This window comes from Myxocyprinus asiaticus, chromosome 29 (assembly GCF_019703515.2).
Source record: "Myxocyprinus asiaticus isolate MX2 ecotype Aquarium Trade chromosome 29, UBuf_Myxa_2, whole genome shotgun sequence".
Lineage (NCBI taxonomy): Eukaryota > Metazoa > Chordata > Actinopteri > Cypriniformes > Catostomidae > Myxocyprinus > Myxocyprinus asiaticus.
The window spans coordinates 4,613,786-4,640,083 of record NC_059372.1 but is presented as its reverse complement, the minus strand read 5'-3'; the positions used below and the strand labels follow the sequence as shown (position 1 = coordinate 4,640,083).

The 26,298-nt window shown below is 42.4% G+C and overlaps 1 protein-coding gene across 4 annotated transcripts in view; it reads left to right on the top strand.

Moving 5' to 3' along the window:
• The window catches only part of LOC127420295 (zinc finger protein 501-like), a 379,903-nt gene that overhangs the window by 179,273 nt on the left and 174,332 nt on the right, over positions 1-26,298 (top strand). Inside the window, exons 1-3 of one of the 4 annotated variants that reach the window (XM_051662466.1) lie at positions 5,478-5,714; positions 17,877-18,029; positions 18,126-18,627. The exons of 2 other annotated variants lie outside the window; for them this stretch is intronic. In XM_051662466.1, coding sequence (XP_051518426.1) covers positions 5,676-5,714; positions 17,877-18,029; positions 18,126-18,627 — 694 coding nt within the window. In that variant the 5' untranslated portion in view covers positions 5,478-5,675. Of the gene's footprint in view, positions 1-5,477; positions 5,715-17,876; positions 18,030-18,125; positions 18,628-21,299; positions 21,428-26,298 lie in introns of those variants that run through there. One more of the 4 variants, XM_051662473.1, reaches the window with a different exon arrangement.

Genomic DNA, 26,298 nt, shown 5'->3' with positions numbered 1-26,298 from the left:
AAAAATCCAGTGAGCAGCAGTTCTGCGGACGGAAACGCCTTGTTGATGAGAGAGGTAAATGTACAGTGCATCCGGAAAGTATTCACAGCGCTTCACATTTTCCACATTTGACAACGTGAAAGAAGTTTGTTTGAAATCTTTGCAAATTTATTAAAAATAAAAAACGAAAAAATCACATGTACATAAGTATTCACAGCCTTTGCCATGACATTTAAAATTGAGCTCAGGTGCATCCTGTTTCCACTGATCATCCTTGAGATGTTTCTACAACTTGATTGGAGTCCACCTGTGGTAAATTCTGTTGATTGGACATGATTTGGAAAGGCATACACCTGTCTATATAAGGTCCCACAGTTAACAGTGCATGTCAGAGCACAAACCAAGCCATGAAGTCCAAGGAATTGTCTGTAGACCTCCGAGACAGGATTGTATCGAGGCACAGATCTGGGGAAGGGTACAGAAAAATTTCTGCAGCATTGAAGGTCCCAATGAGCACAGTGGCCTCCATCATCCGTAAATGGAAGAAGTTTGGAACCACCAGGACTCTTCCTAGAGCTGGCCGCCTGGCCAAACTGAGCGATCGGGGGAGAAGGGCCTTAGTCAGGGAGGTGACCAAGAACCCGATGGTCACTCTGACAGAGCTCCAGCTTTTCTCTGTGGAGAGAGGAGAACCTTCCAGAAGAACAACCATCTCTGCAGCACTCCACCAATCAGGCCTGTATGGTAGAGTGGCCAGACGGAAGCCACTCCTCAGTAAAAGGCACATGACAGCCCACCTGGAGTTTGCCAAAAGGCACCTGAAGGACTCTCAGACCATGAGAAACAAAGATTGAACTCTTTGGCCTGAATGGTAAGCATCATGTCTGGAGGAAACCAGGCACAGCTCATCACCTGGCCAATACCATCCCTACAGTGAAGCATTGTGGTGGCAGCATCATGCTGTGGGGATGTTTTTCAGCGGCAGGAACTGGGAGGCTAGTCAGGATCGAGGGAAAGATGAATGCAGCAATGTACAGAGACATCCTTGATGAAAACCTGCTCCAGAGCGCTCTGGACCTCAGACTGGGGCGAAGGTTCATCTTCCAACAGGACAACGACCCTAAGCACACAGCCAAGATAACAAAGGAGTGGCTACGGGACAACTCTGTGAATGTCCTTGAGTGGCCCAGCCAGAGCCCAGACTTGAACCCGATTGAACATCTCTGGAGAGATCTGAAAATGGCTGTGCACCGATGCTCCCCATCCAACCTGATGGAGCTTGAGAGGTCCTGCAAAGAAGAATGGGAGAAACTGCCCAAAAACAGGTATGCCAAGCTTGTAGCATCATACTCAAAAAGACTTGAGGCTGTAATTGATGCCAAAGGTGCTTCAACAAAGTATTGAGCAAAGGCTGTGAGTACTTATGTACATGTGATTTTTTTTCCCCGTTTTTTATTTTTAATACATTTGCAAAGATTTCAAACAAACTTCTTTCACGTTGTCATTATGGGGTATTGTTTGTAAAATTTTGAGGAAATGAATTTAATCCATTTTGGAATAAGGCTGTAACATAAAATGTGGAAAAAGTGAAGCGCTGTGAATACTTTCCGGATGCACTGTAGAATGGCCAGATTGGTTTGAGCTGACAGAAAGTCTACAGTCACTGCGATAACCACTCTGTACAATTGTAGTGAGTAGAATAGCATCTCAGAATGCACAACATGTTGAACATGAAGGCAGATGGGCTACAACAGTAGAAGACCACGTCGGCACTTTATTAGGAACATAGTGTTCCTAGTACAGTGCTCAGTGAGTGTATACATTCACCTTGATTGTTTTCACCTGTGCCTACTCCTGACCTATGGTGCTGCCCTAGGCGACTGCCTAGTTCACCTATGCCTAGAAACTGCCCTGCATGAAAGCTTCAAGAGGTTCAGTGGCAATCCTGGTGTAATATTCAAGATGTATGAATATAGATCTGTCACTGATGTTACATACATGTGATGCAGTTCCGAAATATATGCTCTAGGGGCAGTTAAAATTGAATGTCGGAGTAGGAGTATTTTTTTAACATTCTTTCTGATAATATCAGAAATTCCATCTTTGTAATCAATAGTGTATAACACTGCTTAACACATGGTGAATTGTTGTTGCATTGTGGGCTTGTAACACACCTTCAGGTTACTTCAGAGATGGGGAGCAGTGAACATTAGAACACTCAAATTAAGACACGCCAGTCGCTGCACACTCGTGTCCCTCTCTCTCTCAGCTCTATGGCGTGTTTTGGCTGCTTTTGAGGCCTCTCCCTGCTATCACTGTAACAAGAAACAGCTGTTAGAGATCATGTCAACCAGCCTGACGAGCCACACTACTTACTCTCTCCCGCAAACATACACTCAACCACGCCCCCATCACCACATACCCCCACTGCCCGACTCAGGCCAGGGCAACTTCCCCCCATTTCTGGAGAGAAAGCCAGCCACAGCCATCTGTGCCCCCGGTCTGTGGATCACCTCAAATTTGAACTGCTGAAGTGCCAGGTACCAACGGGTGATCCGTGCGTTGGTATCTTTCATGCGGTGGAGCCAATGGAGTGGGGCGTGATCTGAGCAGAGGGTGAAGGCCCGCCCCAGCAGGTAGTAGCGGAGGGTGAGGACAGCTCACTTGATCGCCAAACACTCCTTTTCAATGGCGCTGTACTTAGTCTCTCGCAGCGAGAGTTTACGACTAATATACAGCACCTGTCGCTCCTCCCCCTCCTGCAAAAAAACCGCCCCCAGCCCCCTGTCAGATGCATCCGTCTGCAAAATGTCTGCAGAATAAAGGAGAGAGAGAAGTTTGGAGCATGTAAGAGCGGTCCCCCACAAAGTGCAGATTTCACTTTTAGAAAAGCCTGTTCTCACGACTCCGTCCACTGGACCGGATCGGGGGTCCCCTTTCTAGTGAGTTCAGTCAGCAGGCTGGTGACGTCAGAGAAACTAGGAACAAACCTTCGGTAGTAGCCAGCCAGCCCCAGAAACTGTCTCACCTCCTTTTTGGTCTTGGTGGTAAACTTGACGTGCTCCACCCCAATCCATTCGCTTAACCTCATAATCAAGATCTCTGACTCAACGTGTGACCTCAAAGGGCCCTTGCCACTTGGCGAGTAATTTAGAACTTGAAGTGGGCATTAATACAAGTACTTTATCTCCCGGTGTGAATTCCCATAGTCAAGTGCCCCTGTCATACAGTCGGCTCTGACGTTCCTGAGCTTGGAGCAAATTCCCATGTTAGCTGACCCAAAGTGTGGAGATTTGCTCTGAGATCAAGAATGTACTAAATTTCGTTTTTACTGTTTGAAGGTCCCTCCTCCCAAGCTTCCCATATGACGTCGAGCACGCCGTGTGGCCGATGCCCATACAGCAGCTCAAATGGGGAAAACCCTGTGGAGGATTGTGGGACCTCTCACACTGCAAATAACAGGGGCTCAAGCAATTTATTCCAATTTCTAGCATCCTCGTGTACGAACTTACGAATCGTATTTTTCAGGGTTTTATTAAATCGTTCCACCAACCCATCCGTTTGTGGGTGGTAAACACTGGTGCAAATCGATTTAATACCTAATAATTTGTACAGTTTGCATAGTGTTCGTAACATAAATGTAGTGCCTTGATCAGTGGGGATTTATTTTAGAATCCCCACTCAGGAGATTATTCTGAAGAGTGCCTCCGCAACACTACGTGCTGAGATGTTGCGCAGGGGCACTGCTTCCAGATATTGCGTTGCATAGTCCACCAGAACTAATGCAAAGCGATGCCCGTGTGCGGTCAGTTTTAATGGCCCGATGAGGTCCATACCAATTCTTGATTAACGGTAGAGGGCTCAATGGCACTTTTGGTGTGGCCGGTGGATTTGGTTAAGAGTTCTTTCCTGTCCTAAATGGCCAACTATTGGATTATGGTGAGCCGCCTGGAAGAGAGCTTCCCGACGGCTCTTCGGGACTAATAACTAGGTTGTATTTTCTTTTATTTGAGTGTCCTGCATCACTCGATACAACCTATCTTTGATAATTGAAAAATACGGGTATGTGAGCGCAACATTAGGCTGGAGCTGTTGACCATCGATTACTCTCACTTGGTCAAATGCGTGTTTGAGGGACTCATCATGTGAATGCTCTAGTGGGAAATCCCCTTCAGGGAACTCCCTGAGAGCAGGGACCCCCACCCTTGCGTCATTTTGATGCGGAGCAGACGTAGACAGCCCTGGCACCGCCTCCCCAGCCATAGCATCGCATGTCACACACCGAGGCATTATTACACAGGACCCATCTGCACATATTTCCCTTAACAAATTCTTGAAATCAGGCCAATTCGTCCCCAAAATTAGCAGATGGGTGAGGCAGGAATTAACCGCAGCCTCCACTCTATGTTTTTTCCCCCTGAATAGTATCTCAATGGTAACCACCGGATACGTTTGGATATCCCCATGCAAACCTTCACACAACTATTTGTGCCCAATGCTCCATCTTGTACCAAACGTTAGTGGATGTAGGTTTGAGAACAGCCAGAATCCACCAAAGCTGTATATGTATCCCCCTGGGTACTCACCGGTATCCAATATGCCCCAGCTTGATCAGGGGTAGTCTGTGGAGCATCGGGAATTTGGACCAACGTACCCACCTCCATTACGGGGCAACAGTCCTGGAAATGCCCTAGATCCCCTCAGCTCCAACAGACCGGCCCAGGCCGCCCTCCTACACCCGTAGGAATGGACTCGCCAACCTGGAAGGGATAGCGGAGAGAGGCAGAGTTAGCAGGAGAGAGAGAGTGGTGAGAAGACCCCCCTAAGTGGGGAGGAAACCTGGGCACAGGACCACCCAGCCTCCTGGGGGCAGGAACAGGATGGGAAGAAGAGGAGCGGAAGTGGGGTTTGGGGGTAAGAGAGAGAGACAGAGAGAAGACAGAGAGAGAGATTCTGTATCCCTGCATCTCGTAAACGCCATCAAGTAGTCCTCGGCCAGCTGGATTGCTTCCTCCATTGATGCCAGACGGTGGAACTGGACCCACTCGGTCATCCCACGGGGCAGCTGGGCAATGAACTGCTCCAGTACCACCTTGTCCATGACCGTGGAGTTCCCCCGCCAGCAACCATTTCCGGCAAGTGTCCCGGAGCTGCTGTGCAAAGGTGAACGGGCGGCCGTGTTTGCCCAGCTTCAGGGCGTGGAAGTGCTGTTGGCTCTGTTCGGGGGTCCGGCCAACCTGCTGCAGAATGGCTCTCTTCAAGTCAGCGTAAATGAGGAGGTTGGCTGCGGGGAGCTGTTGGACTGCAAGCTGCACTTCACCAGAGAGTAATGGCAACAGTCGGGCCGCCCACTGGTCAGGTGGCCATTCCCACACCTCGGCGGTCTTCTCGAAGAGGTCGCCCCATTTTGATGAGGGTGACCATTTGGAAAGCCGGGGTGGGCTCCCGGGCTGCAGTAGCAACCCCCTCGTGTCTGATCAGGCTCCGGAACTCCTGTCGGTCCTCTGCTTTTGCCTGGAGCAAGAGTTGAAAGCACTGCTCCTGCTCCAGCCGCAGTTTGACGAGGACCTGATGCTGGTTCTGCTGGATGCCGGTGATGGTTTTGATCACCTTGCCCAGTGTTGAGGACTCCTTGATGACATTTCCCCTCAAATCCCGGGTTTCGGCACCAGTGTAACACTCCTTCAGGTTCGGGTATGGGAAAGGAGGAGACGGGGAGCAATGACACGCTTAAGGTGGGCTTTTATTTTTCTGCCTTCCACACTCTCTGTGTGTTTTCTTCACAGTGTGTTTCTTATTTCAAACAGTTCAGTGTAACAAAACTCTCAGTCAGCATAAACTTCTTGAAAACTTCAGCTTCACAAAACTCAGGCATAAACTACTTCAAATCTCAGCTTCACAATACTCAAAACATTAAAACACTCAAAATAAGACACGCCAGTCGCTGCACACTCGTGTCCCTCTCTCTCTCAGCTCTCTGGTGTGTTTCGGCTGCTTTTGAGGCCTCTCCCTGCTATTACTGTATCAAGAAACAGCTGTTAGAGATCACAGACAGACACACAACCACGGCCCCATCATCACAGGGCTGTAAGCAGGTGTTCTGCTAGTGATGAAGCATTAAATGGAGCGCTCCATGGAGAGAAAGCCATGACGCTTTGATTTTCAAAAAGCCCACTCTTCGCTACAGGCAAAATTGTGCGCTCTGCCTCCACCTCACTCTGCTTACATTAACTCTGATGAGAATATGCATAAACTCACTGAATCCATGGTGGCTCGAAAGCAGGGCCTGTGTACTTTTAATGCAAGCGCAAAGTCCCAAACTAACATAGTAATGGGGCGAGACAGCCTCAACCGTCTCGCACCGGTCATGTCTAGAAGATTACCCCCAGTTACCTAAAGTCTTGTGAGAGCTGCATTGAATGTTCACGCACTGTGTTTTTTGTGTTTATTTAGAGTCCTACAAAAACCCTACACCTACCCTTAAACCTAAACCTAACTCTAACCTTAACCCTGCCACTAAATCTAACCCTAAACCTAACCTTAGTAACAGTGAATGAGCGTAGACTGGTTGAGATTTGGAATATCCTTAAACCAATGGGGTTTTTGAAACATTTTGGAAAATCCCTTAATGAAGGTTAGAACAACAGTAATTAATGGCACCATGCTAAAGCAAACACCACAAAATAGTTAGCTTTGAAGTTTTTTTAAATGTGTTATCAATTGTTTAGTTTGTTAGGAGAGACCAGTAACTTAATTTTTATTAGACGGGATTTTTTGTGGTCAACAAATGAATATCAATGGCCAGCGTGACACTGATTGATCCAATGGATTCTGTTGAAACTGTTATTCATTAAAAATGTACTGGGAACATTTACCATGGTAACCATAGTTTCTGTCAAAATACCATAGTTACTGCAATTATTATTACCAGGCTTACTTTAAACTTTTACATTTACTTGGTATGACCATCAAACTCTGTAAGAAGCTTACAGAATTTTTGTCTTTTCCTTACGAATACCAAGTTCCCACAGTGTTATTGTAGTGACAATACCTGCAATCAGGGTCAGAAATTAAGAGGGGCTCAGGGCACAAAATGCCACTGAAAAAGACAAAAAAATACCCTGAAATTAAAAAAGGTGTGCAGGAAAAACTGTCCTTTTACTGAATTCTTCTATTTATTTATTTTTTATTTAATCTATTTACCATTATCTTCTGTGGCGTACGTCCACATTAATCAGATTACATTTTCAAAATGCTCTCTGTCCACACTGCCATTTTTCAAAAGTTTTCCAAAATGTTCTTGTCCACACTGAAAAATCTGAAAAAATCTTAAATCCCTATTGCACACGCGAAAACAAACGTAAGGAGTGTGGCCCTGTGTCATTTCCATGTATGGTATGAAACACAATTGACCTCGTGTTCTGCCGCCGGACAGCAATTTCTACAAATACGAAGACAGCGTTTTTCAAATTTATCCACTAGGGAGAATGTTTTCAAAAAGCCATCTCTGTGTGGACGGAAGGCCAAAATGTAGTGAAACGTATGTTTTCAAACAAAAATGTAATAGTGTGGATGTGGACTCAATGAGGTTAAGATCCATAACACTCTTTTCCAATTATCTGTTGTCCAGTGTCTGTGTTCTTTGCCCACTCTAACATTTTCTTTTTGTTTTTCTATTTCAAAAGTTGCTTTTTCTTTGCAATTCTTCCCATAAGGCCTGCACCCCTGAGTCTTCTCTTTACTGTTGTACATGAAACTGGTGTTGAGCGGGTAGAATTCAATGAAGCTGTCAGCTGAGGACATGTGAGGCGTCTATTTCTCAAACTAGAGACTCTGATGTACTTATCCTCTTGTTTAGTTGTACATCTGGCCTTCCACATCTCTTTCTGTCCTTGTTAGAGCCAGTTGTCCTTTGTCTTTGAAGACTGTAGTGTACACCTTTGTATGAAATCTATTTCTTTTTTGCCATTTTTGACCTAATATTGACCTTAAGACATGCCAGTTTATTGCATACTGTGGCAACTCAAAAACAAACACAAAGACAATGTTAAGCTTCATTTAACAAACCAAATAGCTTTCAACTGTGTTTGATATAATGGCAAGTGATTATCTAGTACCAAATTAGCAATTTATCATGATTACTCAAGGATAAGGTGTTGGAGTGATGGCTGCTGGAAATGGGGCCTGTATAGATTTAATCAAAAATTACTTTTTTCAAATAGTGATGGTGCTGTTTTTTTACATGTCCTGACTATACTTTGTTATCAGTTGAATGCCACTTTGGTGAATTAAAGAACCAATTTCCTTCCAAAACAGAACAAATCTGTACATTATTCCAAACGTTTGGCCGCCAGTGTATATATATGTATAGCTACATGCAATAGGGTTTGAATAATTATGACATAGCTGTATTTTTAAAAAATTCTGCTATTTAGAAATATTAGGCTACTGTATATATTCACACTATGACTTTGAATATGTCACTCAACTGATATAGATGTAATCTTTAAAAATTGTGGGTCATCAGAAATGCTTACCTTTGATAATTTTGAATAATTTAATAATTTTGATTGCAACAGCACATGCACTGCTGTACATTTGCGATTTTACTTGGTTTATTGAAGTCTTGAACCATTTCTCGCTGCCTGGCGACATTCACAGTAGTCTAACAGCAGGTGAAGAAAGTGGAAGAAAGTGAAATTTAGACAAATATCAATAAAGTAAGACAGTAAGACTCAAGATGGCGCCGAGTATGGCTGCTGCGTTGCTAGCTCCGACACAACATGGTAGTGTTTTGTTTGTTTTGTTTACAATTCTTATGTTTTTTGTTTTGGATGTTGTCTGCCTTATTGTCTACGACAGACAAACATTTTTGGACATTGGTTCAGCAATTGCACACCGTAAACCGGACTTCAAATTCCTCAATGCCGACCCACTGTTTACAAACACGCAAGCGGAGCCCTTTGTCTGTGCTGCACGGCTGCAGAAACGCAGAAGGAAAAGGGGAAACAGAGCCGGCGTCCTCATCAGAGTAAGACGCCGTGCAAATCGACCCCCGTTACCCAGTATTCTACTGGCAAATATTCAGTCTCTGGATAACAAGTTCTGCGAGCTGAGAGCGCGGATCTCTTTCCAACGAGAGACGAGGGACTGCTGCATTATCTGCCTTATGGAAACTTGGATGTCTGCGGAGATTCCAGACTCAGCCATTGAACCCACAGGGTTCTCCGTGCATCGAGCGGACAGAGCGAAAGACCTCTCAGGTAAAAGCAGAGGTGGTGGTGTATGTTTTATGATCAACAAATCCTGGTGTGATCAGAGGAACGTACATTCTATCAAGTCTTTCTGCTCTCCTGATCTGGAATTTCTCATGCTTCTGTGTCGACCATTCTGGCTACCGAGGGAACTCACAGTGGTCATTATCACTGCTGTGTACATCCCCCCACAAGCCGACACAGACTGGGCACTCAAGGAACTGTATGGAATTATAAGCAAGCAGGAAACCGCGCACCCTGAGGCCGCGTTCATTGTGACCGGGGACTTTAATAAAGCCAGTTTCAAATCAGTCACACCAAAATACCACCAGCACATTAGTTTCAACACACAAGGGGACCGGGTTTTGGACCATTGTTACTCTCCCTTCCGGGATGGCTACAAATCCCTCCCCCGCCCACCATTTGGCAAATCGGACCACTCTTCCATTCTGCTTCTGCCCGCTTACAGGCAGAAACTGAAACAGGAAGCACCCACCCTCAGAACGATCCAGTGCTGGTCGGACCAATCAGACTCTACGCTACAAGACTTTTTTGATCACACGGACTGGGAGATGTTCTGGTCTGCCTCTGATGACGACATCGAGCTTTACGCTGATAGCGTAATGTGTTTCATCAGAAAGTGCGAAGAGGACGTTGTTCTGACCAGAACAACACGGATCTATCCGAACCAGAAGCCATGGATTAATAGTGATGTTCGCGTGGCACTTAATGTGCGGACCTCCGCTTTTAATTCCGGGAACGCGGAGGAGAATAAACAAGCCAGTTATGCCCTCCAAAAAACTATCAGAACAGCAAAATGCCAGTACAGGAACAAGATTGAAGGACAGTTTAACACCACCAACTCTAGAAGCATGTGGCAGGGAATTAACATCATCACGGACTTTAAAGGGAATAAAAACTCTGCCATGAACACCGCTGCCTCTCTCCTGGATGAGCTAAATACTTTTTATGCTCGTTTTGAGGGAAATAACACCGCCCTCGCGGAGAGAGCTCTCGCAGCCGAAGCTACAGAGGTTAGTTCACTCTCTGTCTCTGTAGCAGATGTAACCCGATCCTTCCGAATGTTGAATATCCACAAAGCTGCGGGCCCAGACGGCATTCCGGGCCGTGTCATCAGAGCGTGTGCGAACCAACTGGCTGGTGTTTTTACAGACATTTTCAACCTTTCCCTCTCTTTGTCTGTTGTCCCCACATGCTTTAAAACATCCACCATTGTGCCTGTTCCAAAGCAATCCAAAATCACCTGCTTAAATGACTGGCATCCTGTTGCTCTGACCCCCATCATCAGCAAATGCTTTGAGAGACTAATCAGAGATTACATCTGCTCTGTGCTGCCTCTCTCTCTAGACCCATTGCAGTTTGCTTACCGCAACAACCGCTCCACTGATGATGCCATTGAATCTACAATACACACTGCTCTCTCCCACCTGGAAAAAAGAACATTTATGTGAGAATGTTGTTTGTAGACTACAGCTCAGCATTCAACACCATAGTGCCCTCCAAGCTAGATGAGAAACTCCGGGCTCTGGGCTTAAACAGCTCGCTGTGTAGCTGGATCCTGGACTTCCTGTCAAGCAGACACCAGGTGGTTAGAATAGGCAGCAACATCTCCTCATCACTGACCCTCAACACTGGAGCCCCACAGGGCTGTGTTCTCAGCCCACTCTTGTATTCCTTGTACACACATGACTGTGTGGCAACACATAGCTCCAATGCCATCATTAAGTTTGCTGATGACACGACGGTGGTAGGTCTGATCACTGACAATGATGAAACAGCCTACAGAGAGGAGGTGCACACTCTGACACACTGGTGTCAGGAGCACAACCTCTCCCTCAATGTCAGTAAGACAAAGGAGCTTGTGGTGGACTTCAGAAGAAAAGACAGAGAACACAGTCCCATCACCATCAATGGAGCACCAGTGGAGAGAGTCAGCAGCTTCAAGTTCCTGGATGTCCACATCACTGAGGAACTCACATGGTCCATCCACACTGAAGTTGTTGTGAAGAAGGCTCATCAGCGCCTCTTCTTCCTGAGATGGCTGAGGAAGTTTGGAATGAACCGCCATATCCTCACACGGTTCTACACCTGCACTGTAGAGAGCATCCTGACTGGCTGCATCTCCGCCTGGTACGGCAATAGCACAGCCCACAACCGCAAAGCACTGCAAAGGGTGGTGCGAACTGCCAGACACATCATTGGAGGTGAGCTTCCCTCCCTCCAGGACATATATACCAGGCGGTGTGTGAAAAAAGCTCGGAGGTTCATCAGAGACTCCAGTCACCCGAGCCATGGGCTGTTCTCACTGCTACCATCAGGCAGGCAGTATCGCAGCATCAGGATCCGCACCAGCCGACTCCATGACAGCTTCTTCCCCCAAGCAATCAGACTTTTGAACTCTTGATCTCCCACAATCAAAACACATCAGCACTGCACTTTATTACTCTTACTCTTATATCTCACACCGGACTGTCATAAATTATATTATTATTATATTTTATTCTCTCTTAACAACTTACTATCAACCGACAGCCTGAATGTCAATACAGTACAATACAACCTACTGTACATTCTATATATACTTTTTTTATTGACTAATGTGTATCTATATTGTGTGTATTGTATACTGTACAGTGTATGTTATTATTTGTATATTGTGTTGTGTGTAATTATGTATATATTAGACTTTAAATTGTGTTGTGTTAATTTGATGTTATTGTAAACTGGTATATGTCTCATCACTGTCACGACTGCTATGTTGATCGGAACTGCACCCAAGAATTTCACACACCATTGCACATGTGTATATGGCTGTGTGACAATAAAAGTGATTTGATTTTATTTGAAACCCCAAATTATTGAAGGATCAGAAGTGAAAGACTGAAGGACATACTGTATACACATATGGTAAGTTGATCTGTTAGCTGGAATGGGGCCCTCCATTCTTGTATTAATTGATCAGTCTGTACAAGTAGATGCACAGTGTGATTGATTCGATATGTTCTTTTATATCAACAAGTGTTTGCTTGAGTTCTGGAAGATTTAAACAAAACTAATAGAGATGCAACTTCTCAAAGTTTATCACACTGAGAGTAACTACACATAAATGCACAGCGCTGTCAGTATGCTTAAATATAACAAAAAATTGCATCTTTCAGTTCATCCCTTTAAAAGCACCACAGCCAAAAATAATAAACTCACTAGTTTGTTGTTGGAGGACTTGTGAAACATCATGTCCCATTTGTAGGATGTGTACATTTATATGACTTCTGTAACTGTCTGTATTACATCTGATCATCTTCAGTCAGTTATTTAAATGCTTCCAAACAGATCATTTAAGTCCCTTTTTATGGTTATGAGACTGGTAGATTGAATTCCTTTCTTATATTTTGGAGTTTGTGTGTTTAAGGCGCAGTTTCACGTTCAGTCCACGACACGCAGCTTCCGTCCGTAACCATAATAACTGCCAGTAACCAGCCAGTCACAAGCGCAAAAGATCTACACTTTTAGGCTTACAACGCAAAAATTCCTTTATAGTAGTAATTTATATATTACATACATAGTATTTTGCCATGTGTAAATAAAAAATTTCTTGTCTTAAATTAACCGTGCCATTTTTAATTGTGGTTAATGGTGAAACCGTATAATGAACACCACCAGTCATTTTAGTCGTGTTACAGTAGCTACAGTTATGGTAAAGTGAATGTGTGCCCCCCTAGAAATTTCAAATGCCCCACTAAGTAATTAATCCTGGTGCCGACTCTGGGGATATGTGATTGTTATCATATTTCTGAAATATCTAAAATAAGTGTCTTTATTAAACTAAAAATGCATGAGGGGACCTGGGTAGCTTAGTGGTAAAAGACGCTGGCTACCACCCCTGGAGTTCGCTAGTTCGAATCCCAGGGTGTGCTGAGTGACTCCAGCCAGGTCTTCTAAGCAACCAAATTGGCCTGGTTGCTAGGGAGGGTAGAGTCACATGGGGTAACCTCCTCGAGGTCACTATAATGTGGTTCTTTCTCGGTGGGGTGCATGGTGAGTTGTGCGTGGATGCCGCGGTGGATGGCGTGAAGCCTCCACACGCGCTATGTCTCTGTGGCAACGCGCTAAACAAGCCACATGATAAGATGCGTGGGTTGGCGGTCTCAGATGCAGAGGAAACTGAGATTCGTCCTCCGCCACCTGGATTGAGGCGAATCACTACGTGACCACAAGGACTTAAAAGCGCATAGGGAATTGGGCATTCCAAACTGGGTGAAAAAAGAGAAAAATCCCCCCCATTAATTTCCCCCATTAGACACATCTAATGGGGGAAATTAAATAACATGTACATTGAGTGTCTTTATTACATTTATTTTCATTTTAAAGAAACCTATTAAATTATTAAAATTATATCCACTTTATCAGCAAAAGTGCATAACAGCAGGTGGCGGTTATGTACTGTTAAAGGTGCACTAAGTTCATTTTGCTAATTAAAAAAGTTTTACACAAAGACATGAATAGCATATTTTAGAAATATGTTGAAAATGATATACACTCACATAAGATGAAGACTGAAGTCTTATCAGAAACCCTATAAAAGCTGTTTAATTTTAAATGGAGCAGGTCGCCCCCTCATGACACACTGTGTCATGCAATGGTCATCAGTGGTACCAATGATGGTACGGTATTGATAAACAGGAGTGTGATCCACCAGACAGTCCAACCAGAATGAGTAAAAGTGGAAAGATAACATGTCCAAATGAGAGGTCCCTGCTGGAGTGATTAAACAGCTATGACCTGCAGCTCTCAACGCGCAGAACAAGGATAAGCAGCGTGACATCAAACAGCAAGCGTGAGCACAAAGCAGTGTTCAGCCGGCCGAGAGCTCACATTTCTCAGCTGTCAGTTCACAGTCCAGTGCGCTGCAACAATGCGCAAAAATTCATTTGGATTGGATAGAAGAATGTCCATTATAGGGATGTGTGTAATATGAGACGGATAAAAACAGACTAAAAGTAACAAAACAGAAGATCATCATCGTCAAACTCATTTGGTGTGAGGCGACAGCACTCCAGGATGATAGGTGTCAGTATTGAGTCCAAAAATTCAAGTACTTCTAGGACCGATGTGACGAGTAAAAGCCAGCTAAATCTTTGCTAAAATCTTGGTTAGTGCACCTTTAAGTTGCGATCCGCTACTAAAACAGAAGAAGAATCAACAGCTTATGAACGTGAATCCCTCGATATCTGCCTTTGATCTCGAAGGTGTCTGATCCACTATGAGAAGTGAGAACTTTATGACTTGACAGCTCTTATTCCACTCCTCCCATGACTGCAGCCGCCTAATCTGGTCTTTCAAGGCGATGCAATGCGGCTCTCGCGAGACTTTAGGTAACTGGGGGTTACCTTGTAGACATTACCAGTTGGTGGCGGTAAAGCACCAACAAAGATTGGTTTGCAAACCGCCATTAAACCTCCGAAGAAGAAGTTTGAGCGCTCGATTCGGTATGTGTTCATCTCATTTGTGAGATTTATAGTCATGTGGTGTTTTTCTGTGCATGTTGTTTTTTCTCTCTTTGGCGTTTTAATGATCGTAATAGAAGCTTATTATCGTCGTTTGTGGCAGTTTTGTGACGGACTCTTTAAAATATTCAATTTCATGAGAAACAAGCAGAAATCCAAGAATTTCATGATTAATTTCTGACAAATGAGCTCGTTAAATCCAGCGACTGATTGTTCAGTGAAGATTATATGTTGTATAAATATATTTTATAGGCTTATTTCAGTTTTTTTCTCCTTCAAAAATGCTCTTCGTTGGTGATTAACGGACATGGTCAACAAGTTGGTTTATCATGTAATTGCTATTAATTAACATTTAACGTTTTGTAGTTGTGTATGTTTACAATAATTAAAGAAGTTGTTTTGATCATCTAAGCAACTTATGAATTTGAGAAGTTTTTTTTTAATTATCATCTTATGTCTATAGTGTTTGTTATAATATTCTGACTGTACATGAATACACACATGACTGAGTTGAGATTGTGATTTTAGTGAAAATTATATTACATATTATGAAAAATCATTTTATTTTGCTATTAATGATTAAAGTCATCTCTATGAATATCTGAAGGTAAACATAATTAGAACAGAACATCTATTACACCGCTATGGACTGATATCTCATCATAATATCTGATCATATATTACACCGCAATGGACAGATATCTGATCATATATTACACTGCTATGCACTGATATCTGATCATCTATTACACCGCTATGCACTGATATCTGATAATATATTACACTGCTATGCACTGATATCTGATCATATATTACACCGCTATGGACTGATATCTGATCATATATTACACTGCAATGGACTGACATCTGATCATATATTACACCGCTATGGACTGATATCTGATCATATATTACACCGCCATGGACTGATATCTGATCATATATTACACCGCCATGGACTGATATCTGATCATATATTACACCTCCATGGACCAATATCTGATCATATATTACACCGCCATGGACTGATATCTGATCATATATTACACCGCCATGGACTGATATCTGATCATATATTACACCGCCATGGACTGATATCTGATCATATACTACACCGCCATGGACTGATATCTGATAATATATTACACCGCCATGGACCGATATCTAATCATATATTACACCGCCATGGACCGATATCTGATCATATATTACACCGCCATGGACTGATATCTGATCATATATTACACCGCCATGGACTGATATCTGATCATATATTACACCGCCATGGACAGATATCTGATCATATATTACACCGCCATGGACTGATATCTGATCATATATTACACCGCCATGGACTGATATCTGATCATATATTACACCGCAATGGACTGATATCTGATCATATATTACACCGCCATGGACAGATATCTGATCATATATTACACCGCCATGGACTGATATCTGATCATATACTACACCGCCATGGACTGGTATCTGATCATATATTACACCGCCATGGACTGATATCTGATCATATATTACACCGCCATGGACTGGTATCTGATCATATATTACACCGCCATGGACTGATATCTGATCATATACTACACCGCCATGGACTGGTATCTGATCATATATTACACCGCCATGGACTGATATCTGATCATATATTACACCGCCATGGACTGGTATCTGATCATATATTACACCGCCATGGACTGATATCTGATCATATACTACACCGCCATGGACTGGTATCTGATCATATATTACACCGCCATGGACTGATATCTGATCATATACTACACCGCCATGGACTGGTATCTGATCATATATTACACCGCAATGGACTGATATCTGATCATATATTACACCGCCATGGACAGATATCTGATCATATATTACACCTCCATGGACCGATATCTGATCATATATTACACCGCCATGGACTGATATCTGATCATATATTACACCGCCATGGACTGATATCTGATCATATATTACACCGCCATGGACTGATATCTGATCATATACTACACCGCCATGGACTGGTATCTGATAATATATTACACCGCCATGGACTGATATCTGATCATATATTACACCGCCATGGACTGATATCTGATCATATATTACACCGCCATGGACAGATATCTGATCATATATTACACCGCCATGGACAGATATCTGATCATATATTACACCGCCATGGACTGATATCTGATCATATACTACACCGCCATGGACTGATATCTGATCATATATTACACCGCCATGGACTGATATCTGATCATATATTACACCGCCATGGACTGATATCTGATCATATATTACACCGCCATGGACAGATATCTGATCATATATTACACCGCCATGGACTGATATCTGATCATATATTACACCGCCATGGACTGATATCTGATCATATATTACACCGCAATGGACTGATATCTGATCATATATTACACCGCCATGGACAGATATCTGATCATATATTACACCGCCATGGACTGATATCTGATCATATATTACACCGCCATGGACTGATATCTGATCATATATTACACCGCCATGGACTGATATCTGATCATATATTACACCGCCATGGACTGATATCTGATCATATATTACACCGCCATGGACTGATATCTGATCATATACTACACCGCCATGGACTGATATCTGATAATATATTACACCGCCATGGACCGATATCTGATCATATATTACACCGCCATGGACTGATATCTGATCATATATTACACCGCCATGGACCGATATCTGATCTTATATTACACCGCCATGGACAGATATCTGATCATATATTACACCGCCATGGACAGATATCTGATCATATATTACACCGCCATGGACCGATATCTGATCATATATTACACCGCCATGGACCGATATCTGATCTTATATTACACCGCCATGGACTAATATCTGATAATATTCCTGCTGTCAGGAAAATAAAACCAAACGCAAAGCACACATTTATAAGATCTCAGAAACAGTTATTTTGTTCAACACTTTTGTTCTTGCTTATAATCATATAATAATCTTTTTGAGTTTGATGAATGTCAGTCCATTATAATGATGATGTTTTTGTGTTCAGATGTTCATGTTGAGACAGCAGGTGGATGTGATCTGCTTTAAATCTGATCTGTCCATGTTGAATATTGATGGTTTCATCACAGAAATCTCTCAGCTGAAGAAAGAGGTGACGTCACTGAAGACAAAACTGATGGAGAGAGAGGACAGGTTACAGGTTAAACATTCATTTCATCCTTAAAGTTGAGATTGTAAGCTTTCAAATGATGTGATATGATGAACGGTACAGATGTGATTGTGTTGTGTTTGTCAGGAGCTGGAAAAGGTTTCCTGTCAATCTTCAGTGTGTGTGACTGATGAGACCTCCTCAGAATGTCAGGATTCAGTGTGGAGCGGCAGAGATCAGTCCACACCACAGCGACTGCTTGAGAAACTCTCTGAACAGAGATCCAAAGACACACAGGACTCACAGCTCACTTTACTCTGTTCTACTGATGGTAATCAGGGTGATCAAACCTCCACAGAGTCTCTGACTTCTGTCTGTAATGCTGGAGAACAGCAGATGCTGCAGACACCAGTGAAAATGTGTTCAGTGAAGCTGCTGGACTGCAGGAACATGATGAAGATGAGAGGAGAAATCAAAGTAGAGGAACAACAGAGTGATGATGATGATGATCAAATCTCCACAGAGTCTCTGGCTTCTGTCTGTAACACTGGAGAACAGAAGATGCTGCAGATACCAGTGAAGATCGAAGTGAAGCAGGAGGGGATAAAAGAAGAGGAACACAGTGATGAAGATGATTTAGTTCCTTCAGGTACATTTCTTCCTTTAATGTTGTTTTTCATTTCAGGACAAAATGCTTAAGAAAAAGATGAGCTAAGATACTACAGTACATGTAACAAGGTGTTTTATGACAGTATCAAACAGATAACCATAAAAACTAATAATGATAATCAGCAGCCTATCAATATACAGTTGAATCAGAAGTTTACATACACTTCATGAAGTCATTAAAACTCATTTTTTAACCACCAGATTTCATGTTAGCAAACTCTAGTTTTGGCAAGTCGTTTAGGACATCTACTTTGTGCAAGACATGAGTAATTTTTCCAACAATTGTTTACAGACAGATGTTTCACTTTTAATTGACTGTATCACAATTCCAGTGGGTCAGAAGTTTACATACACTAAGTTAACTGTGCCTCTAAGCAGCTTGGAATATTCCATATAGAGTCATTCTGTGTCAACTCAATCAGAGGTCCCAAGCTCAAAATTGTGATTTATCTTTTTTCTTTTGTCTTTTTTTTTTCTTTTTTTTTTTTTCTGGTAAAACAAAGACAGAATATTAAATGCCATGGATGAATATTTACTGAGTAATCCACTATTTTGTAGAGGGGTGTCAAAATGATAATTTTCACCTATGATTTTGGAGCAAAACCACAGATAAAAAAAATATAACCTTAGAAAGTTAGCAGCATCATTATTTTATATTTACACAGAGATTGATAGGTCTGTTACTAAAACAGTTGTCTGAAAGCGATACTTGTTGCATTATATGCCAATGGTGACAGTTCAAAAATGGGAAAAAGCACTTTTCATGTTCTTTTTCCAAAGTTGGTGTGCCTGTAACTGAAGACGTATTAAAGATATCTTAATATCTTAATATTTTAGATTCTGGTTCAGAACAATCTTTACTTTTGGTGTCTTCATTTTAAGGACCTATATGGTTCATTCCCAGAGATATGGGGATCTCAATGTGGTGCCATAAGTAAGTATCAGCTTTATATAAAGTGACCCACATTTGGTTTTCGACCATTGAAAATGGGTAAAGTTCAACAATTTGCACATGGAGCCAAAATTTAGGTTCCAAAAAAAAAAAAAAAAAAAGTTTGTTCTGAAACAAAACCTAAAAGGATATTAATATATCTTTAAAGGGGACCTATTATGCAAAATTCACTTTTACATGGTGTTTGAACATAATGTGAGTCGGCAGTGTGTGTACACAACCACCCTACAATGTTAAAAGTCCACCCATTCCTCTTTCTTATATTTCTATTAATCAAAAACAGTCTCAAAATGACTGGTTTTCGTATCTGCTCTAAAGTGACGTCACTTTAGAGCAGGCCACGCCCATGACTGGTGACGGACTCCACCCTATTATCATAGATCCTCCCCTGAGTGATCGACACACAGTCCGCCATTTTTTTTCCACGCTGGAGCAGCTACAGTGAGAAAAATAATGTCAACTTCGTAAGTGTCATAAGTGTTCTGTTGTTGGCTGTAAAAGTGAACATAAGAGTCTTCATGTACTCCTGGAATCAGAGCCACTGAAGTGGACAAGTTTTGTTTTTGAAGAAAATATGCCCCAAAACATACCAAAATTCATGTATGTTTGTTCAAATCATTTTACACCGGATTGCTTTGTGAATGAGGGTCAATATAAAGCAGGATTTTCAAAAAAATTTACTCTCAAGCATGGATCAGTACCAACTGTTCGTGTTCCAGCTTTATATCCTGAAGATGTAAGTATCACACTTTATATTTTGTGAATGTTTGCAAATCGCCTTTCCGAATGTGCTTGTTAGCTGATTCAACAGCTAATGCAGCTAAAGTTTCCATTGTCTCTGATTGTATTCTCGGAGACCAGAGCTATGTCTTTATAGCTTGTTTGCACATGACGTAACGTCACTGCGTTGCTGTGGCGTGAAATGCAGATGGAGGGTAGGAAGTGATTTTCTACATAAGAAGCACGATCACAAACTCAAAATGCCTATGTTTTGCATCGTTTATGGTTGCTCATACATATATGGCTGAACTCCAGTATTTACGGTGTCAGTCATATTGGTTCTGATTTGTTGTTGCTATAGTATCCGAAGCACAAGCTGTAAAGGCACAGCCCTCTTCCGGAAAGGGGGCAGGGAGCAGCAGCTCATTTGCATTTAAAGAGACACACATGAAAACATCGTGTTTTTGATTCCACCCAAAAAGAGGCATTTACAACATGGTATAATAATTGATCCGTGGGGTATTTTGAGCTGAAACTTCACAGACACATTCTGGGGACACCTGAGACTTGTGAAAAGGGGCATAATAGGTCTCCTTTAATACTTTTAGAGTTACAAGCATGCCAACTTTGGAAAAATTGCTGAAGTCAATTGATTTTTGTAACAGACTGTATAACTTTTAAAGTGCACCTATTATGGTTTTTAAACGTGCCTAATTTAGTTTTAAAGGTCTCATACAATAAATTTACATGCATCCAAGTTCAAAACACATTTTAATTTGCTCATAATTTAAATTGCAGCATTACCTTTTTTTCCCAGTGTCAAAAACGACTCATTCAATGATCTGTTCTAAAGGATTCATTCTAAACTCCTCCTTTCAGAGAGCCTACTCTGCTCTGATTGGTCAGATGTCCCAGTCTGTTGTGATTGGTCTACCACTTACAGCGCATGTCGGAAAGGAAATGCCCACTACCATATCTGAGTTTCGGCTCCGTCTGAAAAAATGTCTGTTTTACCTTACCAATATGAGCCTGAGTCTGATAGTGATACATCGGAAGATCAACCCGAACCACCATTGCAAGCACGACGAGAACAGGACGTTTCTCTGTGGTAAGTTTATATGTAGTTTGACAATAACGTGAGTTAGCCGGTTAGCAGAGGCTAACAGCGTGTACTGGCTTTACACGTATACAGACCAGAGGCGAGTTTTTTGTTAACAAATTACGTAGCTTAGTACAGGAAGTAAGTCTGGAATTACTAATGACTTGTTTCAGGTGTTCAGAATCAGTTCTTTCTCTTGGGTGTCAATAACTCCATTTGTTGTGCCCTTTTTTTTTTAAACTTTGCTGACTTTTTTACATTCACAAACAGCTATATAACACACTACATTAAAGGTAATATTTGAAAAACCATAATAGGTGCTCTTTAATAAACAACTCAAAGGGGCTTTTCAGCAGAACACGTTTTAGCTTAAACTCAAGATAGTCTCTTTCAGACAGGTAGCTCTCTCTCCCTTGTCTATGGTGTGGTCCCTTTTTATCGCTCTTCCCAGTGCTTACTGCAATCAGAAACAGGTGTTAGACATTATAGCGCTCAAGTGTGTGCACCCTTACCGCTTTCTCTCTCTGAATGAACGCTCAAGCATGCCCCTGCCGCCACATATCCCCACAACCCGACTTAGGCCGGGGAGTCATCCGGTCTGCCCACTACTGCCCCCCCACCCCCCCATTTCTGGAAAGGAAGTCCGCAACAACCATCTGCGCCCCCGGCCTTTGGACCACCTCGAACCTATACGGCTGAAGAGCCAGATACTAACGGGTGATCCGCGCATTGGTATCTTTCATGCGGTGGAGCCATTGGAGTGGGGCGTGATCTGAAAAGAGGGTGAAGACCCGCCCCAACAGAGAGTACCGGAGAGTGAGGATGGCCCACTTGATGGCAAGACACACTTTTTCAATGGTGCTGTACTTAGTCTCCCTCAGTGAGAGCTTGTGACTAATGTACAGCACTGGGAATTCCTCCCCCTCCACCACCTACGAGAGCACCAGCCCCCTGTCTGAAGCGTCCATCTGTAAAATGAAAGAGAGAGAGAAATCGGGTGAATGTAAAAGCGGTCCTCCACAAAGGGCAGCTTTCACCTGTGTGAATGCCTGTTGACACTGCTCCGTCCACTGGACTGGGTCTGGAGCTCCCTTTTTATTGAGGTCATTCAGCGGGCTGGTGACATCCGAATAATTAGGCACAAACCTTCTAAGGGAAGTGCCCTGGATCCCAGCAACTCCAGCAGGCCTGCCCAGGTGTTACGCCCGCAACTGTGTGAGCGGGTACATCCACTTGCTAATCCGCTAGCGGCCAGGGTGGATTTGGAGTGTGTCTGGGAGAAGCTGGAGGATTTGGAGAACCGTAACTGCCGGAATAACATCCAAATTGTTGGAATTTCTGAGAACGAAGAAGGTCGGGATATGGTGAAATTCCTGGATGGGCTCTTCCCAAGTCTGCTCGACATAACAGGCCATAAACAGGAAATCGAGCAAGCTCACAGGGTTCCGGCTCAGCAGTCCATTGATGGAGATCAATTCTGGCCAAATTTCGGAGATCATCTGATAAAGATTTCATGTTTCGCGAGGAGTAAAGGAAGGCTTTCTTGGAAGAACCACAGCATTTTCATGTTCCCAGACTTTGCGAATTTGACGAGAGAAAATTGATCGATTCAAGGAATGCAAGAAGGTCGCTTTGCACTGATGTTCCTGGCCAAATTGAGAATAGATGCTAAGGATGGCCACAAAATGTTTACATGGCCCCAGCAACCAATGTCCTTCATAAAGTCAATGGATTGACTAAGTTATCTTATGGTACTCACGTTGCAGCCAAGTGAGCCTGACTCACTGAACATTCACTTGACCGTCTGTGGAAACTGAGTACCTTTTTTGTTTCTTTTTGTGCTTTTTGTTACTTTGTGTAGTAGCAATCCTTCGGAACAGTGTAGTGGATGAATCTGCATGTTCGTTGTGCTTATGCCTCCTAGGTTGGTTGTTGGTTGTTTCATAGATATCTTCCTTTGCGTAATTCTGTCTCACAAAATTTGTATAGAAACACTGGACTTAAGCAATCCGATGGCAAAGCTGTCACGGGGGCTCTCATAGGCGTACATGGACTGTTTGAGTTTAGAGGGATGGAAGCCAGTTTGCGCTGTCGTATGCGGGGTTAATTCGTTTTTCTTTTTTCTGTTTGTTTGGTTTGGGGGGAAGTTTGAGGTTTGATTGTTGCACTAATGTTGGAATGTGGTCTTTATAATTTTATTTTTGATACACAATCTATTTTTTCTGATATGCCAAAATGTTAATATGAGTGGATTGTCTCTGTCCTCGTGGAATGTGAATGGGTTGGGGCACCCCATAAAAAGAAGGAAGGCTATTTCTTTTCTTAAACGTAAGAAATATGATAGTGTTTCTTCAAGAAACACATCTTTCCCCGCAGGAAGCTGAAAAATTTGGGAAGATATGGGGTGGACATGTTTTCTTTAGTGCTGGCTCATGTAAGAGCAGGGGAGTCATTACACTGATAAGTAAGCATTCAAATGTCTCAAACAGATTAAAGATAAAATAGGAAGAGTCATTATTGTTTTAGCAGAAATTCAGGGGCAAAGGTTGATTTGGGCTAATATTTATGCACCTAACGCTGATGATAGGACTATTTTATAGATCTTGAAGGGATGTTGCAAACCCCTTATGATATAATATTGGGAGGAGACTTTAATCTTTTGGTGGACTCAGTCCTTGATCATATTGAAGCAAAAGTGTGTAAGCCCCCTAGAGCAAAATTAACACTTCACAGGATGTGTAAAAATCTTGGTCTTACAGATATTTGGAGATTTTTGAACCAATATGGTAGGGACTATACATTTTTTCATCAGTCCATAAGATTTATTCTAGAATAGATTTTTTTTTTTTTTTATCTAAGTCCCTCATTTCATCTGCTCAATTGGAAACATCTTAGTCTCAGATCACACCCTGGTGAGTTTAGAGATGTTGCCACATACAGAGAAAAATAAATGATGTAGTTGGTGCTTTAATGTATCCCTTTTGCAAAATCCTGAATTCCAACAAATGTTAAAGGCTGAAATCAATGTTTATATGGAGACCAACTGGTCCTCAGTATCCTCTGTGGGCATGGATTGGGAGGCACTTAAGGTGGTTCTTAGGGGTCGGATCATACAGTATGCCTCATTCACCAAAAAATTAAAAGCACGAGAACTCGTGGAGTTGCAAGGGAATGTTAAAAGTGCCGAGGCAGAACTGAAGCGCCGAATGTCATCTGAAGGCCTCAGAGAATTGACCCGTTTGAAATACAGATATAATACTATGTTGTCACGGAAGGTGGAGTTTTGGCTATTCAGGGCAAGACAGTCACACTTTGAGTCGGGGGACAAAGCAGGGAAGCTTTTGGCTAGATATATAAAGCAGGGGGAGTCTTTTTCTACCATTCCCTCAATGAAATCTGCTGGTGGTAAAATATTTACCTTGGCCATTGATATTAATAATGCTTTTAAAGAATTCTAAATTGATCTCTATAGTTCCACGTCTTTGTCTACTGATGAAGATATTAGAAACTTTGTAGAACTATTAGAATTCCCTAAACTGACGACTAAGCAAAAAAATGCTCTTGATTCTGAGATAACCTTGGAGGAGCTTGGCGAGGTTATTAAGTCCTTGCCTACAGGCAAGGCTCTGGGTCCAGATGGATTTGCCGCTGAATTTTTTAGATCTTATGCTACAGAACTGGCTCCACTTTTGTTAGAAGTTTATACGGAATCATTTAAGAATGGAAAGCTTCCGCCAACCATGACACAAGCACGGCTCAGTCTGATTCTTAAAAAGGACAAAGATCCAAGCGAGTGTAAGAGTTACCATCCAATTTCCCTGAGCCAGCTAGACGTAAAAATAGTCAAAACTTCTGGATAACTGATTAAGTAAAGTTATGACATCTCTTATAGATCAGGTGGGGTATATTCGGGGCCACAGCTCTAATGATAACATTAGGCATTTCATCAATATCATGTGGTCTGTGGCGAATGATCAGACTCCGGTCACTGCCATCTCACATGACGGCAAAAATGCATTTGATATGGTAGAATGGGATTATCTTTTTAAGATTTTGGAAATATACGGGTTCGGGAATACTTTTATTGGATGGATTAAGTTACTTTATAGACATTCGGTAGCGGCAGTACAAACAAATGGATTAATTTCAGATTATTTTACTCTGGATAGGGGCACCCGGCAGGTTTGCCCTCTTTCCCCATTATTGTTCTGTCTTGCCCTGGAACCATTAGCAGCCGTGATAAGTAGGGAAGATGATTTTTCTGTGGTGGTGGCGGGAGGTATAGCGCATAAGCTTTTGCTTTACGCTGATGATATTTTATTATTCATCTCCGACCCTATTAGATTTATGCCTTGTCTTGACAGAATAATTAATTCCTTTTCTAAGTTCTCAGGATACAGAGCCAATTGGTCTAAATCCGAAGCTTTGGCTCTGACAGCGTACTGCCCAGTAACTGCTTTTCAGCTGGGTACCTTCCAGTGGCCCAAACTGGGCATTAATTATTTGGGTATTTTATTATATGTGGGCAGGTGGGCTTCATTACATTTATTGATGATTGGCAAGGTTAATGTTATTAAAATGAATTGTATTCCAAAATTTAACTACCTGCTACAATCTCTCCCTGCAGTTGTCCCCCTCTCTTATTTCAAGCAACTTGATAGTATAGCGAAGTCCTTCATTTGGAATGGTAAACGTCCCAGATTACATTTCAGTAAATTGCATAGGCCGATTGACAAAGGTGGGCTAGGCCTACCCAAGATTTTGTTTTATTATTATGTATTCAGTCTCAGACATTTGGCTAATTTGTCGCTTCCACCTGAGAGAGCCCCTCCCTGGTTTTGTATTTCGCCATTGCAAAGCCTTTCTGATTATCAAACTAA